The sequence below is a fragment of the Rhagoletis zephyria genome, unplaced genomic scaffold, assembly GCF_001687245.7.
Source record: "Rhagoletis zephyria isolate East Lansing unplaced genomic scaffold, Rhagoletis_zephyria_1.1 Rzeph_scaffold_00318, whole genome shotgun sequence".
Taxonomy (NCBI): Eukaryota; Metazoa; Arthropoda; class Insecta; order Diptera; family Tephritidae; genus Rhagoletis; species Rhagoletis zephyria.
The window spans coordinates 5,528-24,958 of NW_016157402.1; the positions used below are offsets into that span (position 1 = coordinate 5,528).

A 19,431-nucleotide genomic window follows, 5' to 3' on the forward strand; every position below is an offset into this window, starting at 1 on the left:
AAGTATCTAGTAAAGAAATCAACTGCAAAAAACGAAATTTACCTTTCGTTCAGGTTAAAGGGCCTGTTTATCATAATTGTTACAGTGTGACATTTTATGGTGAGACAATTGAGTAGTTGATGGTATTTGTTTTGTAGGCAAAGATGGTGGTTGGTTATTTGATTGGTTGGGAAGTACGTCGATTTACATACATACGATTAAAATGAAAAATAAAATAAATAGAAATATTTGTAAATATTATTTAGTGAAAAAAGCCGTACTACATTTTATACTTAAGAATAAATATATAAAGTGCGATAAAAAATAATGGGGAATCCACGAAATAAGATTAATGTACTTATTAAATTCCCAATAGCTTTGTTAGTGCAGTATATTTTGGTAAACGATTGTAACTAATTAAGAAACAAGACCAAATCACGCTATTGAACGGCATATAGTATAAGTCAGTATTTTTGTTATTTGGTTAACTGTTATATGTATAATTTAAGTACAAGGCAGACAAAAAAGAGCATGTTTGGTTTTACTATGCCTAAAGTTAAATTTAAAGTTTAACTATACAAAGTCTATATGAAGCACCATCCTTAAAGAATATGTAAATATTTAGAAACTCGTTTACCATAATATACTTTTGTTGACCAATCTATGTGCGTGCATACATACATATCGCAGAGTTCTTCAAAAGTGTAATAACTCAAAGTTCCCCGTTTATCAGAAGATGCAAAAAAAAATTATTTCCAAGGCCATTTTAATCAGATGGGGAAGGAAGACTACTTTGGTTCTTTTTAACTTTTACTTTCGTTTTTGCTGGATGGTAAATATGCGGCTGTGAACATTTTTAGCGCTTAATATCAAAAAGTGAAAATTTGTTAATTAATACACTTTTGAAGAATGTGTGTTTTATAATGTAAGCTATAGGGTGTTCGCGATCACCCGTCCTTATACGGAATTATGAAAACGAAAGTGGCTGTGAGCTTGCTTTACGCGCGCTCGTAACAACTATTTAAATCACTGAAAACTGCTATAATTATATGTAATACCCACACACTTTTTCAAGCAAGCCCATTTCACTTACATAAGTACATATACACATACATATGTAGGTATTCATATACATATATGTAGATATGTATAGCGTCGTTTAAAGTACAAAAGCGCGTATCGTGGTTCTGCAAAACCTTGTAACTGACATTTATGCCAAAAATGAGATTTGCTCACTGTAAGCTCCTGGCATCAAGTCTTATCCAATCATACCAAAAGATCGATATTTAGTTACAAAAGGTATAGATGATTACGGATAAAGGAGATAANAAGTACAAAAGCGCGTATCGTGGTTCTGCAAAACCTCGTAACTGACATTTATGCCAAAAATGAGATTTGCTCACTGTAAGCTTCTGGCATCAAGTCTTATCCAATCATACCAAAAGATCGATATTTAGTCGGGTTTGAAATAGCACAGGCTTTACTCTTCACTGTAAAACAAGGTTTTACATTATCTTGATACGCGTTCTTGTACTTTAAACGAACAATACATTTGCATTTTCATTTACGATCGCCTTAGCACCAACTAAATGTTTATGAAGTTTATATAATTTACTTTTTTTTACTTTAAATACACTTTAGTAACAACCTGTCCAATGCTTTACTTTCGTCAACGTATCCATAACTCTGCATTGACGTGCTTGCATCCATGCTACCGGCGCCAACGCCACTAAAATGGCGTGGCGAGTCCAATGAGCTACCATGGCCGCTCAGTGATGTCGCTGATGAAGACGCCTTTGCTGATGCTGAGGCGTTCTCATTTAAGCCGTGCAAATAATCGAAATTCATAGATGATTCCGATTGATAGCCTGCTGGATTATCTGAATACTCCTGTGGTGGTGGCACAGGAGCGGAATCAATATCCATATCTTCTCCCTGAGACGTGGTGGAAGCAATGCTGCGTTTAACGCTCAGCTAAATAAACAGAAATGAAGCCAAGAGTCTTCAAAACACTAAATCTGTGTAGCGTTGTTATGGTTGTTTTCTTAACGTTGTATTGTTAACGTTTTCGTCGCTGTTGCCTATATTTGAGAACGCCTACTATCGTCGTTGTTTTAGAGTCTATTAACTGGCCAAAAAATCTTGCAAGTTGTTAACTATTTTTTACTTTTAGATTTTTTATTACATCTCTTTTGTTTTGAGTTTGGTATCTATATGTGTAACTTGGAATGTGCGGTTGTATATTATGTTTGCTTTATATACTAAAATAGAAAAGCGGCTGTATATTCTGTTTCTACTTTGTTAAAAGTATATATTTTATCTTAATATTTTATCTCGCTTTGAAGCCAGCCTCAATTTGTTGCTCGACGTTATGTTTGAACGTCAAAAATACTGAAAAGATAATTAAAACAAGAATTATATTAATATTAAATTACCTATCAAGAGGGCAAAGTGCCAGAGATGGTAGCGACAACAAAGACATATCGCTGATATCTGCCGCTGCAGTCCGTGATGTGCTCGCAAGCGGAGCGGCAGTGGAGAAGGAAGGTCTACTTAAATCAGCTGCAGCAGCCGCTGCTGCTGGACTTGAATTAAATAACGTATCCCAATATGCATCGGCGCCAGCTGCCCGTTCGGCTGGTCCTGTGGTTATTTGTGTGTTTGGCTCCTCCGCGACGTTCTCGAGACGGCGACGCTTACGTAGCATACTGAGAAAGCTATCGAACATTACGCGTAATATACAACAGCCCGCGGTTCTTCTGTTAGTTGTGAGATCGTCTTTTTCTTTGGGCGCACTCCCCCAAAAACAAATAGCACAAAAAATTATTAAAAGGTAATTCAAAAGGGATGTAGAATGTAGACAGAAAAACGCGGGCGCGGACGGATTTTGCATGTGGTTAAAGCAAAGGAATAAAATACGGCAAATAAATATATACCCAATTCCTTTCCTTTTTGCCTTTTTGAAGAATATTTCGATACGTTTTCAATGGAATAAATTTTAAATTACACACAAAATAAGCAAATTTTCCTATTGCTTTGGTCTATTTTGTTATGACACATGCGAATATTCGAGACCATTGTCATGGCCAGTGGGTAAGAACACGCTTTAGCTTGATTTTCGTTATTGTTTACTTGATCTACATATGTATTTCTACACACGTACGCTTTTTTATGGTTACNAATATACAACAGCCCGCGGTTCTTCTGTTAGTTGTGAGATCGTCTTTTTCTTTGGGCGCACTCCCCCAAAAACAAATAGCACAAAAAATTATTAAAAGGTAATTCAAAAGGGATGTAGAATGTAGACAGAAAAACGCGGGCGCGGACGGATTTTGCATGTGGTTAAAGCAAAGGAATAAAATACGGCAAATAAATATATACCCAATAAANATGTGGTTAAAGCAAAGGAATAAAATACGGCAAATAAATATATACCCAATTCCTTTCCTTTTTGCCTTTTTGAAGAATATTTCGATACGTTTTCAATGGAATAAATTTTAAATTACACACAAAATAAGCAAATTTTCCTATTGCTTTGGTCTATTTTGTTATGACACATGCGAATATTCGAGACCATTGTCATGGCCAGTGGGTAAGAACACGCTTTAGCTTGATTTTCGTTATTGTTTACTTGATCTATATATGTATTTCTACACACGTACGCTTTTTTTATGGTTAGACACAAGGAATCGGAACACGCAACCGCAAAACACTACATTATTCTAGAAAGTATTGATATATTCGCGTAAATAGGCAGGCTGTTCGTTGATTACAATTGGCAATTCGCAAATGAACGACATGCTTAATTTCCCGCACATTTTCAACTTTTCACAACATCGGCATATTTGCTTTTCCGAATTTTTACAGCACTTCTACGAGTATACAACGCCGGAGTTTAGATAAATACGTATACGAAATTATTAGCCAATAGACCCCCCATAGAATCCCTATGCGTAGTGTTTGTCTTGGGAGTCACCTTTCCCTACGTCAACACGTTCTGGAAAGAAGTTAATTTCTTGTTCTTCCTTCTCCACCTCCTNATTTTAAATTACACACAAAATAAGCAAATTTTCCTATTGCTTTGGTCTATTTTGTTATGACACATGCGAATATTCGAGACCATTGTCATGGCCAGTGGGTAAGAACACGCTTTAGCTTGATTTTCGTTATTGTTTACTTGATCTATATATGTATTTCTACACACGTACGCTTTTTTTATGGTTAGACACAAGGAATCGGAACACGCAACCGCAAAACACTACATTATTCTAGAAAGTATTGATATATTCGCGTAAATAGGCAGGCTGTTCGTTGATTACAATTGGCAATTCGCAAATGAACGACATGCTTAATTTCCCGCACATTTTCAACTTTTCACAACATCGGCATATTTGCTTTTCCGAATTTTTACAGCACTTCTACGAGTATACAACGCCGGAGTTTAGATAAATACATATACGAAATTATTAGCCAATAGACCCCCCATAGAATCCCTATGCGTAGTGTTTGTCTTGGGAATCACCTTTCCACACGTCAACACGTTCTGGAAAGAAGTTAATTTCTTGTTCTTCCTTCTCCACCTCCCACTCACAGCTGCTTATAATGCGACTGTCACTCAAGCACTGGACCTAAGAGGGGGCGTGTAGGTGAGTGGTGAGTCACGACTAATTACCTGCGTAGGCAAACTCGGAACAGGGCACTGGGATCGTCTTCTGGTGTTTCGGAAAATTTCGCCTTATGTCCTCTGAATAGTCTTTTAATGGTAGTTACCAAATTGGTGCCCACTTTTTAACTGGATCGCTTTTGACTTGGCTTTAGATAGCAGTATATAAGAAAACATGCAGTAAAAGTGGCTGCAATTTTTTCACAAATAATTCATTCAATACACGTAATATTCCGCCTTTAATTTCCACAGCTGCACTGACTCTTTTTGCGGTAGGTTTCTGTTTACTGATTCCACAATTTTTTCGGCATTCGTTGTATTTTGTGTACTGCGAATAAGTAGTTGAAAAGAAACTAAACGAGGTCGGTCACCAAGCTATGCCGGTTGTTGTTTTTCCACTTATGGCAAACAATTTGTACTTTTCCAATTTTTTACCAGGTTTAAACTTTTTTGGTGTTTATTCACAAAATCTGTTTGCTGATTTATTTCGCATAGATTTGTATTGAGTAAACTTGAAATTTGTGTGGGGTAGAGCTGTAGCAAACCATATGTATTCGTTATTAGTAACGGGTACAGCCANTTTGTATTGAGTAAACTTGAAATTTGTGTGGGGTAGAGCTGTAGCAAACCGTATGTATTCGTTACTTAGTAACGGGTACAACCCCTGACTCAAGGCGTATTCATATAAGGTGGTAGCCAAGGCGAATCTAACCAAAGTGGTGTTACCCAAGGCGAATTTATACAAGGTGGTGTTGATGGCGAATTAAATTTTCGCCACGGTACTACTGAATGTCAAAATGATGTGTTTGTTGTAAACAAGGCGAATTCATTTTACAACAAACACATCATTTTGACACTAAGACGTACCTCGGCGAAAATCTAAATTCGCCATCAACACCACCTTGTATAAATTCGCCTTGCCACCTTGTATAAATTCGCCTTGGGTGTTACCGGAGCCACTGATTTCACGGCGAATTTGCACCTTTTGTCAAAATGATGTGTTTTTTCATAAACCAAAAATACAAGATCACGTGAGAACGCGACGTTTTATTCGTAATTGGTTTTGGGAAAAAAGTTTGGGAAAGCAGATTCGTCAGCTGAGCGTTTGTTTACATCATAAGCACCACTATATTACACTTTTATTTAACTAACAGGTCGATTCTGCACTGGTAACATAAATTTTGTAACCGGTAATTAAAGTGTCAACCTTAATACCTTGGCTATAATGCAGCGGGCGAATCGTAATAAATCGCGGCGAATTCGTAAGGATCTATTGAATTTAGATGCTTCCGTTTTACGTTACGTTCAAGTGCATTATAATCGTTCGAATTCATTGCCCATACAATAGATAATTAAGTGACAGTTCGCTCCGTTCCGTTACTTACATTATACTCCAGGCATAAACCTTTTTCGCACTCTGTGCTCTCTTGTAACCGGTGAATTTGGTTACCATCTCATAAGCTGGTAACAAAATATTGATACAATACAGGAATTTCCACAAATCTTCATAGCTGAATTGCTGAATATTTTCACTGCATTACCAACGTACCTAAAAACGTGGTGACAAGAAGTGGTAACATTTTTTGGTATTGTTACGATTATCCTTGCAACCTCGTCCGGATTTCCCAAATCTCTCGGTTCGTATCGCTGGATTGTTAAATAAATGCAATCGATGACCAAATTGTAGTACAATTAACTTTATTGTACAACAAACAATTTAGAATACTCGCTAATACAGTAAAAACAATTTACAATACTTGTTAAAGCAATAACAGCGCTTAACTAAACTTGGAAACACAATTAAACTTATATCTTGCTTATTCGCAACTTACTTCTCTGCTCACTTTACTTGTAGCTTGCTGTCTTGTAACTCGTAAATAACTCACCTCGCTGTGGCGGCGCCCTTATATACCTGCGCTCGTACTTATGGCAACTCTAGAACGTTCAGAAGTTTATCGCTCATTCTCTTTCGCTCGCTGTTCGCAGTGTTCATCCAACTTGACGTTTCTCTTTGTGGAACATTCTACGTCATTCCTCGAACATTCTGCCTATTTCTCGTTGTTCGCTTCGCGTGGCCGCAGTATTCGCCACAGTATTAAAATTTTCCGGTCACAAAATCTTCGGTAACGTGCAGAATAGACCCCTAAAGAAGAGTTAATTCAACATGACAACACATTGTAAAGCGTTTTAATTGTTAATTTTACCTACATTGTGTGCTTAAAGTGGCTGACAATAATTTTGGCTAATTTTGGTTTTCGTGGTTTTCTTTGCTTTGTTTACTTTTCGCTCTTTTTCCAACGAAACAAGATGGCATAGAACCGGTGATCGGACTCCTCCCACATTGTGCTAGGTCTGCCACTTTTTTGAGCATCTACCACAGGTTCTTTCCCTAACAATCCGGACCAGATCCGGTAATTAGAGAATAACAGCATGAACGAAAGACACAAGATCACGCCTTAAGGAAAGAAAGAAAAAAGTTATTTTCTAGCTGTTGAATCCTCGACGCCATCTTTGTTGTAAGAAGTAAACAACGAAGAGAACAAAAAAAAACGCGTAATTGTTGAACGCATGAATAATCATTTTTATTATGCAAATTCTCCTATAAATCATGTCGTTGTGTTAAATTATTCTTTACCTTATGTGTGCACACGTTGTCACAAGCGAAAATTAAGAAAATTGCAGTAAAAAGCCACCACCAAATTGTAAACAACGAACAAATGTAAACAAACGGCTTATGTCAAAATCGCCCTACTTTTTTCATAAGTGCGATTATAACGGGCCACTCTTCTGCTGTAGTGATCTTGTCTTTTTGGTTCATGGAATAACAGGTCTATTATGCACGTTACCGAAGATTTGTCGATGGTAATCTTATTGCCTTTTTATAATCAAGACGATGCCACATTTAACTTTATTTTCTTTTTCGATGGTCATATTATTGCCTTTTTATAATCAGGCAATATTGAAAAAGAACTTTTCACCATCGAATAAACAGTGAGTTAGGTATGCAAATTATTTTGTGTCATAGCTCAATTGTGTAACCTCACTGAGCTGACTCATTAAAATGAGCTTGAGTCATTGAGTTAACTGGCTAAAATTCAATGAGTTACCCAGCCCCACTGAGTCCACACAAGGAAACTTTTGTTGCTTATTTTCGGCAACTTCCCCTTCGATGTTGCCCGCGGCATTCACACAGAGCAACTCTTTAGTACACAATTGATGTCGTCAGCTGCAACTTGAAATACTCTGACGAACGAGAGCACAAAGCGTGTTGCCCGAGCACGAGCAACTCAATGCCCTTCTCCTTTTCTCGTCGCCCTGTCTTCAAAAAACTTCGAGTTGCCGTGTCTAAGCCTAGAAGAGCTGGAAAACTGATGGCCCTGGCCATCAATAGTCGATAGTCNAAAGCGTGTTGCCCGAGCACGAGCAACTCAATGCCCTTCTCCTTTTCTCGACGCCCTGTCTTCAAAAAACTTCGAGTTGCCGTGTTTAAGCCTAGAAGAGCTGGAAAACTGATGGCCCTGGCCATCAATAGTCGATAGTGACAACCATTGATAGTATCGATACTATCGAAAATGTCGACACTATCGATAGTACTATCGATAGTATTGATTAAAAAGTCCAAAAATCAAACATAACAACTTTTATTGAAAATGAGGTCCTAATTGCTAAAATATGTCGATATTTTTGTTAAGGAACACCATTTTATCAACGAGTTTTGCCTTCAAGCAGCATCTGCGCTCTGAATTATGTATATCACCGAATAATGTGTATATGAGTGAAAACTATCGATACTGATTACAAAACCATCGATGTTTTCGATAGTCAAAAGCCATCGATACTATCGATAGAGTCATCAACAGTTTTCCACCCTACAGGAATAGGGAAGTCAGTGGCAAAAATACATCGATGTTTTTCTTTGATTCGATTCATCGAAATATACATCGATATTTTGCATAGGATTTTTCTGATAATGTTTCCCAACAAAATATGTTATTAGCCAAATTGTAGAAAATTTGAAATAAATTACTGCAACTGAGCTAATTATGTTTCTAACGAAACTTCTTGCAGCCATTTAAATTTTTTGGCCAAAGTCACTTCTTTTTTTTGAACAATTGAAAAACTGGAATGACGGTTCAATGTACCGTAGATGTCAGTTTTCAAAAAACATCGATACATCGATGCATCGATACATCGTCTATTTATACATCGAGTGGAAAATTTTCGATGCATCGAAGCAAAACATCGATATTTTCGATGCATCGATGTTTTTCCGACCTCCCTAACAGAAAGGTCTTTCTGGCTGTTCACTCATGGGAAAAAAAAATTTATCTTTCTCAATTTGACAGCGTAATGCGTGGAAAAGTGGAAAATATTTCCACGTCTGACACGCTCTATATTTGAGCTATTTTAGTTTTCCCAATAGATCATTGCTTGTGACCAAGACCATCGGCGTAGCCAGAATGAAATTTAGGGAGGGGGGCTCGCGTCAATTGAGCTGGTATTTCAGGATACTATTTTATATATATATAAGGAAAATTTAAAAGTTAGGGGGGCTCGAGCACCCCCCTGCTCCTACCTGGCTACGCCCATGACCAAGACTATTTCATATTAAACTAGCCACCAGCAATGAAAATCCATTTACAGTATTTGCATAATTTTTGTGCTGAACGCTTATTATTTTGTATGAATATTTTGCAGATAATGCATTCCAAATTATTTTAAGGTTTCCCATGTTAATTAAAATTTTTTCAATTTGTTTTGAAAGGTTTTAAGCAACGAGAACGAAAGCATAGCGAATACGTTTTCGATGTTCGCATTATGAGAGTACAAGATCTACTGACGAAATGCATGGAGTGCTACACGCTCAATATTTATTGACAATATTGCGATCCGCGATCCAGATCATGATAAAAATATAGTGAGGTAGAACCGCTGAGAGTCACTTTTAAAATTCTTGACGTTTCCAAACAATTTAATTTTTAAATTTACTCACAAACTCACACACACATTTTCATTTTCAATCTCAAGCAACAACAATTTCGAACAATTTCAATTTTTTATTTTCACTTTTATATGATTTTAAAATGTTGGCAAACTTCACAAAAACATCATGGCCGACAAATTGAGAGAACGGTTCTACTTTGGTATGTTTTTATCATGATCCAGAAAATTTTTAGGGTCACACGGTCAGTATTTATTGACGTGATCCAAGTATCGCGATATTTATTGACGGTGTAGCATGCAGTATTGACAAAGAACGTAATAACAAGGCAAAACTCGTTGTAATTGTAGCGAAAGTGCCCTAACCGGCTGGAAAATCTCGGTAATGCGTTTTTTGATTGGATGAAAAGAGAATGCACGCCCCTGTTGCGCCCTTTCGCCACAATTATAACGAGTTGTTCCTTCTTATTATCCACGTTCTTTGGTATTGATGGATCCATATCGCAAAATTTCTAAAAAATTTGATATCGCATTACCGTCAATAAATATTGAAGCACTTTCAAAACGCGATCCATACATTTCGTCAGATCACGATCCATCAATACTGCATGCTACACCGTCAATAAATATCGCGATACTTGGATCACGTCAATAAATGCTGACCATGTGACAAATAATAAATAAAAATAAGGCGCATTCATATGCCATGAACCAAAAAGACAAGATCACGACAGCAGAAGAGTGGCCCGTTATAATCGCACTTATGAAAAAAGTAGGGCGATTTTGACATAAGCTGTTTGTTTACATTTGTTCGTTGTTTACAATTTGGTGGTGGCTTTTTACTGCAATTTTCTTAATTTTCGCTTGTGACAACGGTAGCACACATAAGGTAAAGAATAATTTAACACAACGACATCATTTATAGGAGAATTTGCATAATAAAAATGATTATTCATGCGTTCAACAATTACGCGTTTTTTTTTTGTTCTCTTCGTTGTTTACTTCTTACAACAAAGATGGCGTCGAGATTTCAACAGCTAGAAAATAACTTTTTTCTTTCTTTCCTTAAGGCGTGATCTTGTGTCTTTCGTTCATGTTCATATGCCTTGGGAAAGCTATTTTAGTAACTCGATTCATTTTGATAATAGTTGTTTCTCGTTGGTCTCTATTAACGAATTTATCTATATCAAAGTATATGGTATTATATAAAAAAGAAACTGGTTGGGATCCGCAATAACCGATATAAAATCCTTATCTCGTTTAAATTGTGATAAAAAGGTGTTTCAGAAAATATAACTAGTGGTTATCTAATCTACTAGGCCTAACCGGATAAAAACAAAATATAAAACCCATAGCACTTTCAATTCACCCCAATCGTCTCATCCCTCTTGCACATATTCGCCCCATCATTGTTTGTATACGCCAGCTGATTTCATACAAAGCAACTTGTTTTTGCTTTCATTTCGTTTTGTGCTCAGTTTTTGAGAAACTCTTCAAAGTGGCATTAGATTTTTCGGACATGTTGAAATTTTTGGTAAGTTTTTATTTAGTAATATTAATTGCGAATTAGGTAATTGTCTTTTGTTGCAAATTAATATGATGGCAACGATAATGCATAATTGACAAAAACGACAGCAATTTTCGTGCTTGTGTGAGTTTTTGGACATTCTCTGCGACTCTCTTTGTTAAGTCCCTAAATTGGCTTATAGTATACATATACAGAATTAACAGAATTAAAGCAGTATACGTGGTGACTTGTAATTATTAGTGAATTTTAGATGTTATATAACTGGCCAAATGAAGATATGTCCTTTGTCATCAAATGTTCTTGACCAATAGGATAAAAAAAAAATCCAGTCTATGCACACACCCGTAGGAAGGACCAAATTTTTATTACAGGTACATATGTAATTTTGGAGAACTTAATATTTGCGTTCATCCTGCCAAATTAATGTACGATGGTGGTGGTACGGCTGGTGTAAACGGCCTTTCAACTAATCGCTTTCAATGAAGTTGGTCGGCTGCCTACTTTCGTTCAACTTTTGATTTAACTAATCGCCTGTTAAAGTTGAATCATGTAAATTCCCTATTAATAAGACTTTTGACTTGCTACTATCGGAACTATTTCTTGCACGTTTATTTGTCAAAAGTTCTTCAACCGCTGCGCGCCAGTGAGTCATACGCAATCATATGCTACGACAAGCTACTATTCCATATGAACACAGATATGTACACATTTATACCTTTATCGCGATACTTTCTGGAGGCTCAGATATTCGGAATTCTCGAAGGAGACTTATTTCAGATTTGAAAGTTTTAAATATGTATGTACATGTAAACATGTGTGGTATATCTATATTAGCGCATGTTTAAAATTTTTATCAGCTTTTATTAAACCTTATGGCGTTTTCGTTTTTGCCAAAAAAGGTTCCTTCTCTTTGTCTACGCACAAACACTAAGAAGAGTGCAATGAGAAGGCAACATTTTTTTGTAGAAACGAAAACGCCATTAGTTGAGCACGGGTTATCATACTAATTTATATTTTTAATTTCAGCTTACGTTCGGTGCTGGTATATATACCGGAATATACCTAAGTCAAAATTATGAGGTAACACAATTAAATTTACTTTTAACAATTTATTGAGAAATTAACTATTTCCAGGTTCCTCGTGTGGATGAACCCGGAAAATTGGTCGAGAAGATAAAAGAATTTGCCGACGAACACCGAAAAAAGTAAAACACAAATGTATAGAATAATATAATTAATAAGACTTTTAATAAACTATGGTGACGTCATTAGAGTTTTAATTCTCAGAAAATACTGTTGTATATAATATATACGCTCATAGATAAAGACAAAAGAAGGCTATTTATAGCGAAAATATTAAAAAGTTTAAATTATTATTTTCTCCTCTTTTACAAGTGTTAATTAAAATACAATAATGTAATATATTACAACATATTTCGTTTTATCCCGTATGCAAACGAAGTTCATTCAGCAATGAAAAATTAAGCAAAAATGAGGCGCTTAAAAATCTAATTTAAAGCACCATTTTTTCGGCCGATAGAAAATTAAAAAGTACATACTACAAATTCTCAATATACATACTACGAGCAACATCAAGGATGTAAGAGATATAAAATAGGAATATAGAAATAGATAATGAAGATTTCAATAATAAAATGTGTATTTCATTGAGTTTGCATAAATTTTAAAATCGCTTTTACAATGCCTGTAACTTGGTGGGCTTGAAGATTTAAAATGGTTATGACTTAATTACGCGTACATGCAGGTATTTCCTAGGCATGACATAGATTTAATAAAATCCCAATCATTTTTTACGAATTAATTTTAAATTTTGCCAACAAGGGGTTAAGATTCATGTTTCTATTTTCAGATCGGCAGCAGAGCAGCTCATGCATGATGTGAAGAAGAACGCTAAAAAGTTAATTGAGTAACTTTTCTGTCTGCGCGTGATTTACATTTACAATAATTCTATTGTACCACCGATATTTTTATTTGCTTTTTTAGTGTTAACAATGTTCGCATATCATAAGTATAGACTGTTGAATACATGAAAAAAAGTAAACATGAAGGTTTCGCATTTCACTTCAGAGTGATTGTCACCAACTTCACTTTGAATTCAAATTGAATGGGGGTTGGAATTCACTCGGAAGTGAATTTCAGAACCTGCCTATGTATTATATTGACTTAAAAATAATCCTAAACAAACGAGACCCCGCCGCCGTAGTACTCTAGGCGCGTTTGTGGTTCTACGAATGCCAACCAATCGGATGCGTGTGTCGGTAAAAGACCCATGCTGTGACACTTGTACAACGCCACCGCTACGTTTGCCAAATTACCCAAAAAATATACAAGCTTCTGACCGCTGCCTTGAGCTCCATCAGCCATCTTCGATGTTACTGCCGTGGAAAACATCGCTTTTAGTGGTCTAATCAACATCATGCCGACCATCATTATGGGGAATATCGAAATGGAACTACCGGACATGTACATAATAAATAAATTCATCGGAATCTACAGTCAATAAATAAAATATAAGACATATGCACATAATGACCTAGGTTTGAGAAATTTTGTGGACGTATATACCTGTTTCAATGGACCAAGCGCCAAGTCCCAAGATTTTTTTATGACAAGCCGCTGATCCCGCACTACTTCAGTGTGATTAACTAGTACCGAGGGATTATATCCCGGAGGAGAAGGCAAGTCAGAATTTTTGCTAAAAAAATCGAAGATTAAATGCCATTTTCAGTCGACATCGCGTACACACACAAACAAACCTATTACTGAAATCTAATGCCCATTTTAATTTTTTCGCGGATTGCTTCGTTGACATGTTTCTTTTTTACTTTTATTAAACAAATTGAAAGAATAACTCAGATCAGACGAAGTAAAAATTTAATGTTAATTAAAAATAAGAGTAAAACGTCAAAAAAGTTTGTTTTAGACAGCTGTCAACCAGTCATATTGTGAATGAGGTGTGGTGAGTACGACTCACCTGTGAACGGTTATTAAAAGTGAAGTACATACCATCCGTTTGCGACAGCGTCACCGCCAACGTCAACATCCCCGTCTCAGTATATCCAGTAAACAAACTTAGCTATTTTTTTATCGCCAAGTTTGGTCCCCATAAAGGACTAGTGTTGCAAGCAACGCTTTTACGGCAATTAGGGTGTTGTGCAGCTATTTAATGTGGTGAAAATTATTTAAGCACTGGGGAGATTTATTCACATGGAATTGGAGATTGGGCTAATAGATTTATTTTAAATAAATTGTGAATCTGCAAAAATATCTTTTCAGTAGATGAATATACTTTTTAACCTTTCTCCCGAAAATTTACATACAGGCTCGAAAATATGTGAGTAACATTCAAATATCGTCGCTTGGATGGAAAATTTCCGGAAGCGTCATTTTGACAATCTGTGGTTTTTGGATATCTTCTTTAGTTTCCGAGTAATTGACTAAAATGTTTTCGGTTATTTGGTACAAATTGCGTTAGTATTGCTGTCGTACTAAACTAATCAAAATCTTTCAAATAGAGTTATCTGTTCTTCTTTAGTTTCCGACATATTCAGCTTTATCATGAGTTTCATTTTCTAGAACCGGGTCACTTTTTACTTTTCGTTTGCGTGTGTTCACTACAGGTGGATGAAAAAATTGTTGGCGAAATTTTGTTCGGGCGAAACTCACGATTAGGCTGATTAGTAAAAAGTATGGTTAATTTATAAAAATTGTCATCACATTTTGGCGCATATCACTAAAAAAATTTTTTGACAAATGTCGTATACGACAAAATTTTATTAAACTCATAAATGGTTGACACTAAACTAAAAAAATAAGATAATTTAAGAATTTCATGAACTAGTACATAGCATTCTCCGACACTTTGGAGAAAATCTGTAGTCGTGTTTCTGAGAAATTGCATTCCAAACTTCAATCGTGAGTTACCGAAAGTAACTTGTGACAATCTTTTATCCAGGGATCTACATAAATTATAATTGTCATTATTTTCGCAGTTGGAGTATATGCCAGACGAGTAACAGGTATACACATACAAGGATACCTAAATTAGCGCGTTGAACTTGTATATTTATCTCTCTCCAACGCATTATAATTCTATATACGTCAGTACCAACGCCCGACAAAGTTATGTCTGTATTTAATAATGGCCCTATGACAAAATATTCATGAAATGTATTCGTAGATTTTTTTTATTTACTTTCATTTCATATATTAGTATTGAGATGAATGATTTTTACTAAATACCAGGAATAAATATTTAATAAAAAACTATTTCGTCAATGTTATTGTGGCTTGTTAACATTTTATTTTTAATATTTTTATTGAGCTTTGTACCACGATTGTTTATTAGGAAAAATTGAAAAAGCAACAAAGTCTAAGCGGTAGAAGTTATAGCACTATTTCGGAGATCACCACATCTCCTCATCAGACTAGAAGTCTAGAAAAAGAAGTCTGATGAGGAGATGTGGTGATCTCCGAAATAGTGCTATAACTTCTACCGCTTAGACTTTGTTGCTTTTTCAATTTTTCCTAATAAACAATCGTGGTACAAAGCTCAATAAAAATATTAAAAAAAAAAAAAACTATTTAATTTAAGCTTAACCAACTTTTAGTGGCTAGTAGCTAATTTTGGAAAGCTTCATGAAATATTTTCATAGACAGTAAATGCAACCCTGGGTGCATCATTATCGAGCTGAAAAACCAAACAAATAAAAAAATTCCATCTGAACCAATATTCCCAAAAATTATAAAGCAAAACAAAAGCCATTTTTCCAATTTATGCACTGTTATTTTTATTATTGCAATACAATTTCGCAGCTCTTCAAACATTTTCCACATTATGCTTTTAGGGCTAGTAGTTTCCGACCCCATTTGCTCGTTTTTTTTCAGTTCTGAATTTAGGCTAGGCTTCATGGGAACTTACTGTGGGTGCAAACAGACCACATTTTGTAAATATGTACATATGTATACACTTGAACGGAATTGTGATATTTAATTTTATTTTATAATGAAAAATGAATTTAATGTGCAATTTTTTAAGTTTACTAGATGTAAGACAACTTTTAATTTTCTTTATATATTGCATGCTTTAGTTCTAATTCTGTTTATGTTAAGTTGTAAAGGTGAAAATAGGCCTCCTGGGCAACCGAGCACATTAAAAAAAAAAATCGGTAACGCGCGTAAAAGCATACCTCACAAGTGGTGTGGAAAATGCAAGAACAAATATAAATGGAATAATTTTCGAAATTATGAAATGGTTATTGGTATTTCCCATCTCAAAGGAAATGATTAATTTGAACGTTATTTAAGCTGCCTTTATGTAAGCGTTTTGGCTAGTCGATATCTTAAGTAAATTTTCCAGTCGACAGAAATCGACACGTGAAAAGGCCACTTCAGGAGTTTTTTAATTTTCTTTTTTTTTTTTTTGCTTGGGCGTCTTTTGAAGATGTGCCAAATTATATTGTCGCCTTAAATACAAAACAACAATTTCTTTAAGCCATCTTGTGCAGCAATTTGTTGATCTTATCCTCACGGCTACCGAAATCACCAACCTCAACGTAGTGATTAGCCTTCTTGCGCCAGCCTCGGGTTGATGTGTTGAGCTTGAATAGCAACAGGAAGTTGGGGGCTTTCTTGAAGTGAAGTGAATCAACGCACTGAATTTCGTGCGCTTCGCGAAATTTGCGTTCGATCACAAAGCAGAGATTGGGACACGCTTGACCATTCCACGTTTGTACATCAATTCACGAACTGATTTAAGATTTGGATAACCCCATATAGGGTTCGGCATACGTAGCATATTAATGGTTGCCTTGCTCAATTTGTTGAACACACCGTTTTAATGTGGCGAAGACAGAACTGTAAAACTACGCACTTTTTGTGCAACTTTGTTGATACCGCGGATGCGGATCACAAAAGCCAATTTGGATTTTTCAGGCCCGTCGAATTGGCCGCATTTCTTTGCCACACAGCGCTCCTCCATCTCACGGCGTCCATCACCGAGTTTTCTTGTTTGATATTTCTCAGCATGCACCAAGTTTTCACATTTACGGAGTGCAATCACAGCAGAGCGCTTTAGTTTACGTTTGATCAGGGTAGCAATTTGCTGACCTGCTCTTGCTGAACTGCAGCTTCGGCTCTGGGACAGGAGGCAGCTTCCTGGAAGGTTGTCTGCCCTTTGCTTGAGGTTTCTTACCGGCCGTGATGGCAGTCCTCTTAACTTGTTACTTAGCACGTTGAAAAGGCGAAAAAAAGTTCGCCAAATGTTTGGAGCACATCGTAAATGAGCCACTCGATTTATAACATTTCTATAAACAATTTAATTAAATACTTTTTATACATAGATATGCTGCAACCATGCACTTACTTTCCCAAATTCCATCCTGCTTATCGGCATAATTTTCCAAATATGCCTGCTACTTCATTACTAATTACTCAATTTTCCAACTGCGCCTTCTTTGTTGGCTCGACATATCCTAAAAAGACATAAATTTACATTAAACAATTGAAATCGCAAAAATTAGCAAATAAAATACTCGCTTTGTTTTGTTTTGTTGTCAAATTTCTGAGAAATGTGAATTCACCACGATGCGATACAGAAAGAGCAAGGACCAGGGATGTAATTTTAGTAAATCTATTATTCAGTGGCAAGGCGCAGAGCGTTCGGGGCAGCAATATTAATTTGTATCAAATATAACATTAAACGGTGGTTCTAATAAATTTTTTGATATTATTAACCAGAGTACATACATTATATGGTATTTCTTTCAAAAATTAATGTACTATATGAACTTTTTTTTCAAATATTTCTTAAGTTTCTTTCATGAGTGCTGAAAAGCAACCATGCGTGTAAGAAATTGTGTGCTACCTAAAATTTCACCTCTGGAAACTTTATCCCCATAAAGGACTTCACCACAGTTTTTTTACTGGATATACTGAGATCCCCGTCAACAAAGCTTATGCGTCAAGTTACACACAATTAGGAATGTTCGATATCGTATCGATTATTCTGAATATCGATATTTCATGGCACGATAATCGATTTTTTTTAATCGGCTTCTCGTTCTGGTAGTCAAACAAAAACTGAGTGGTTTTGCTGTATAGAGCACTTGAAAAGAGGCAGCTACTGAGCTCAGCAAAGTTAAAGGTATAAAAGGGCACGGCGAAATAAAAAAAAAAATGCGCTGGCTGTGCCTCATAGATCAGTTGCGCTCAACGAAGGGTTGAAATACATGAAAAAATTTATTCTCCATTCGGATATTCAGTACCGGCGCCAAATTAAGTTTTTAGCGGGGAATCCCTTTACTACGGTGAGGAAGCTCTCCTTTTCTGAACTAAATTTCTTTCAACCCTCTGAATCGCCAAATTTGTTTCACCTCACAAATCTGAATCTTTCAAAAATTTCCCTTCTACGCAACTCTTCTTCTAGAGGTGTAAACTATCGATAGCCAGACCATCGATAGTATTCGATATTATTTTCAAAACTATCGATATATTTTCGATAGTTTCGTTAATGGGTTTCGCTCAATTTCGGTATGAACATTTCCTTAAAAATATATTCGGCAATGACGTTTGGATACCCTTGTAAACTACTGGACACGTTTTTTTTTTAATTGTTTTGCCTTTAAGCTAGACGTAAAGTTATTGAAAATTTGAAATTTTTAATGAAAAAGCTTAACTGACCTTTGCAAGCTGATTTCTGAGATTAATTTAATTATGCCAAAGAACATAAAATATTATATAACGATTCCATTACTAGTTTCGGTAGCTCATTTATGTAGGTAATTAGAATTCGAATCCGATACGATTACGTAAGTTCTATTTTATTTAAAGCAGATAGCTAGATGAAGGAACGAAACATGCAACCCCTTTATATTCTATGTATATATGTACTTTAGTTGTTAATGCGTGCTTTCCAAACGGAAACGAATAAGGAAGAAAACGTGGCCCTTATACACTTCCGGTTTCGAGATCCTTGCGTAAATTTCATATGTGCATGGGTACATGTATTATTGAATCATGGTACATGCCCACGTCTGTGACTTACTCTCAAATACACTTGCACTTTAAGTTGGCTCTCTTCGCGGTTTGATCTTTAGTAAGCATGCGAATTACAAATTATTCACAAGTACATACATATGTACGTATGGAGGTATGTATGTATGTATGCTCTAATATGTATGAACGGAAGTGAATTGTACGCAAATGCTATGGATCGTTGATCTCAAATGAGAGTCATGTCATACCGACTCCCTCATTATTGGTTTCATATTTATTTAGACCCGTAAGAGTGAACCAGCCA

General features: G+C 35.9%; 3 protein-coding genes and 2 long non-coding RNA genes across 10 annotated transcripts in view; 2 read left to right on the forward strand and 3 right to left on the reverse strand.

Moving 5' to 3' along the window:
- The window catches only part of LOC108358956 (BAG family molecular chaperone regulator 2), a 7,695-nt gene extending 2,496 nt beyond the window's left edge, over positions 1-5,199 (reverse strand). Inside the window, exons 1-3 of one of the 5 annotated variants that reach the window (XM_017610507.1) lie at positions 4,652-5,199; positions 1,628-2,370; positions 43-63 (exon numbers count right to left, since the gene is read on the reverse strand). In XM_017610507.1, coding sequence (XP_017465996.1) covers positions 43-63; positions 1,628-1,905 — 299 coding nt within the window. In that variant the 5' untranslated portion in view covers positions 1,906-2,370; positions 4,652-5,199. The other 4 variants (XM_017610510.1, XM_017610509.1, XM_017610508.1 and 1 more) reach the window with 4 other exon arrangements.
- On the forward strand, positions 70-1,632 carry LOC108358958 (uncharacterized). The gene is made up of 2 exons (XR_001846861.1): positions 70-1,310; positions 1,482-1,632. It is a non-coding gene; the product is annotated as an uncharacterized LOC108358958 (long non-coding RNA).
- A 5,507-nt stretch (positions 5,200-10,706) lies between the features above and the next one.
- On the forward strand, positions 10,707-13,179 carry LOC108358960 (uncharacterized protein C7orf73). Of its 2 annotated transcripts, none has more exons than XM_017610514.1 (4): positions 10,707-11,117; positions 12,138-12,191; positions 12,246-12,316; positions 12,982-13,179. In XM_017610514.1, exons 1-4 carry the CDS (start codon positions 11,103-11,105, stop codon positions 13,040-13,042), a joined length of 201 nt encoding a protein of 66 aa, XP_017466003.1. In that variant the 5' UTR covers positions 10,707-11,102; the 3' UTR covers positions 13,043-13,179. The 2 variants fall into 2 exon arrangements, with proteins under 2 accessions (XP_017466003.1, XP_017466002.1); XM_017610513.1 differs by lacking the exon at positions 10,707-11,117 and adding an exon at positions 11,164-11,482.
- On the reverse strand, positions 13,078-14,079 carry EMC4 (ER membrane protein complex subunit 4). The gene is made up of 3 exons (XM_017610512.1): positions 13,889-14,079; positions 13,698-13,827; positions 13,078-13,622 (listed from the first exon to the last, which is right to left on the reverse strand). Exons 1-3 carry the CDS (start codon positions 13,942-13,944, stop codon positions 13,308-13,310), a joined length of 501 nt encoding a protein of 166 aa, XP_017466001.1. The 5' UTR covers positions 13,945-14,079; the 3' UTR covers positions 13,078-13,307.
- Positions 14,080-16,303: 2,224 nt separating this feature from the next.
- LOC108358961 (uncharacterized) lies at positions 16,304-17,706 on the reverse strand. The gene is made up of 3 exons (XR_001846862.1): positions 17,666-17,706; positions 17,497-17,605; positions 16,304-17,437 (listed from the first exon to the last, which is right to left on the reverse strand). It is a non-coding gene; the product is annotated as an uncharacterized LOC108358961 (long non-coding RNA).
- Positions 17,707-19,431: the final 1,725 nt, after the last annotated feature.

Excerpts from the sequence above, each read along its gene's own strand:
- LOC108358960 (XM_017610513.1), top strand. The coding sequence starts at position 11,444 with ATGCACACACCCGTAGGAAGGACCAAATTTTTATTACAG. Across the intron at positions 11,483-12,137 it reads GGACCAAATTTTTATTACAG|CTTACGTTCGGTGCTGGTAT; the intron begins GTACATATGTAA and ends TTTTAATTTCAG. Across the intron at positions 12,192-12,245 it reads ACCTAAGTCAAAATTATGAG|GTTCCTCGTGTGGATGAACC; the intron begins GTAACACAATTA and ends AACTATTTCCAG.
- EMC4 (XM_017610512.1), bottom strand. The coding sequence starts at position 13,944 with ATGTCAACGAAGCAATCCGCGAAAAAATTAAAATGGGCATTAGATTTC. Across the intron at positions 13,828-13,888 it reads GCATTAGATTTCAGTAATAG|CAAAAATTCTGACTTGCCTT; the intron begins GTTTGTTTGTGT and ends CGATTTTTTTAG. Across the intron at positions 13,623-13,697 it reads CGCTTGGTCCATTGAAACAG|ATTCCGATGAATTTATTTAT; the intron begins GTATATACGTCC and ends TATTGACTGTAG.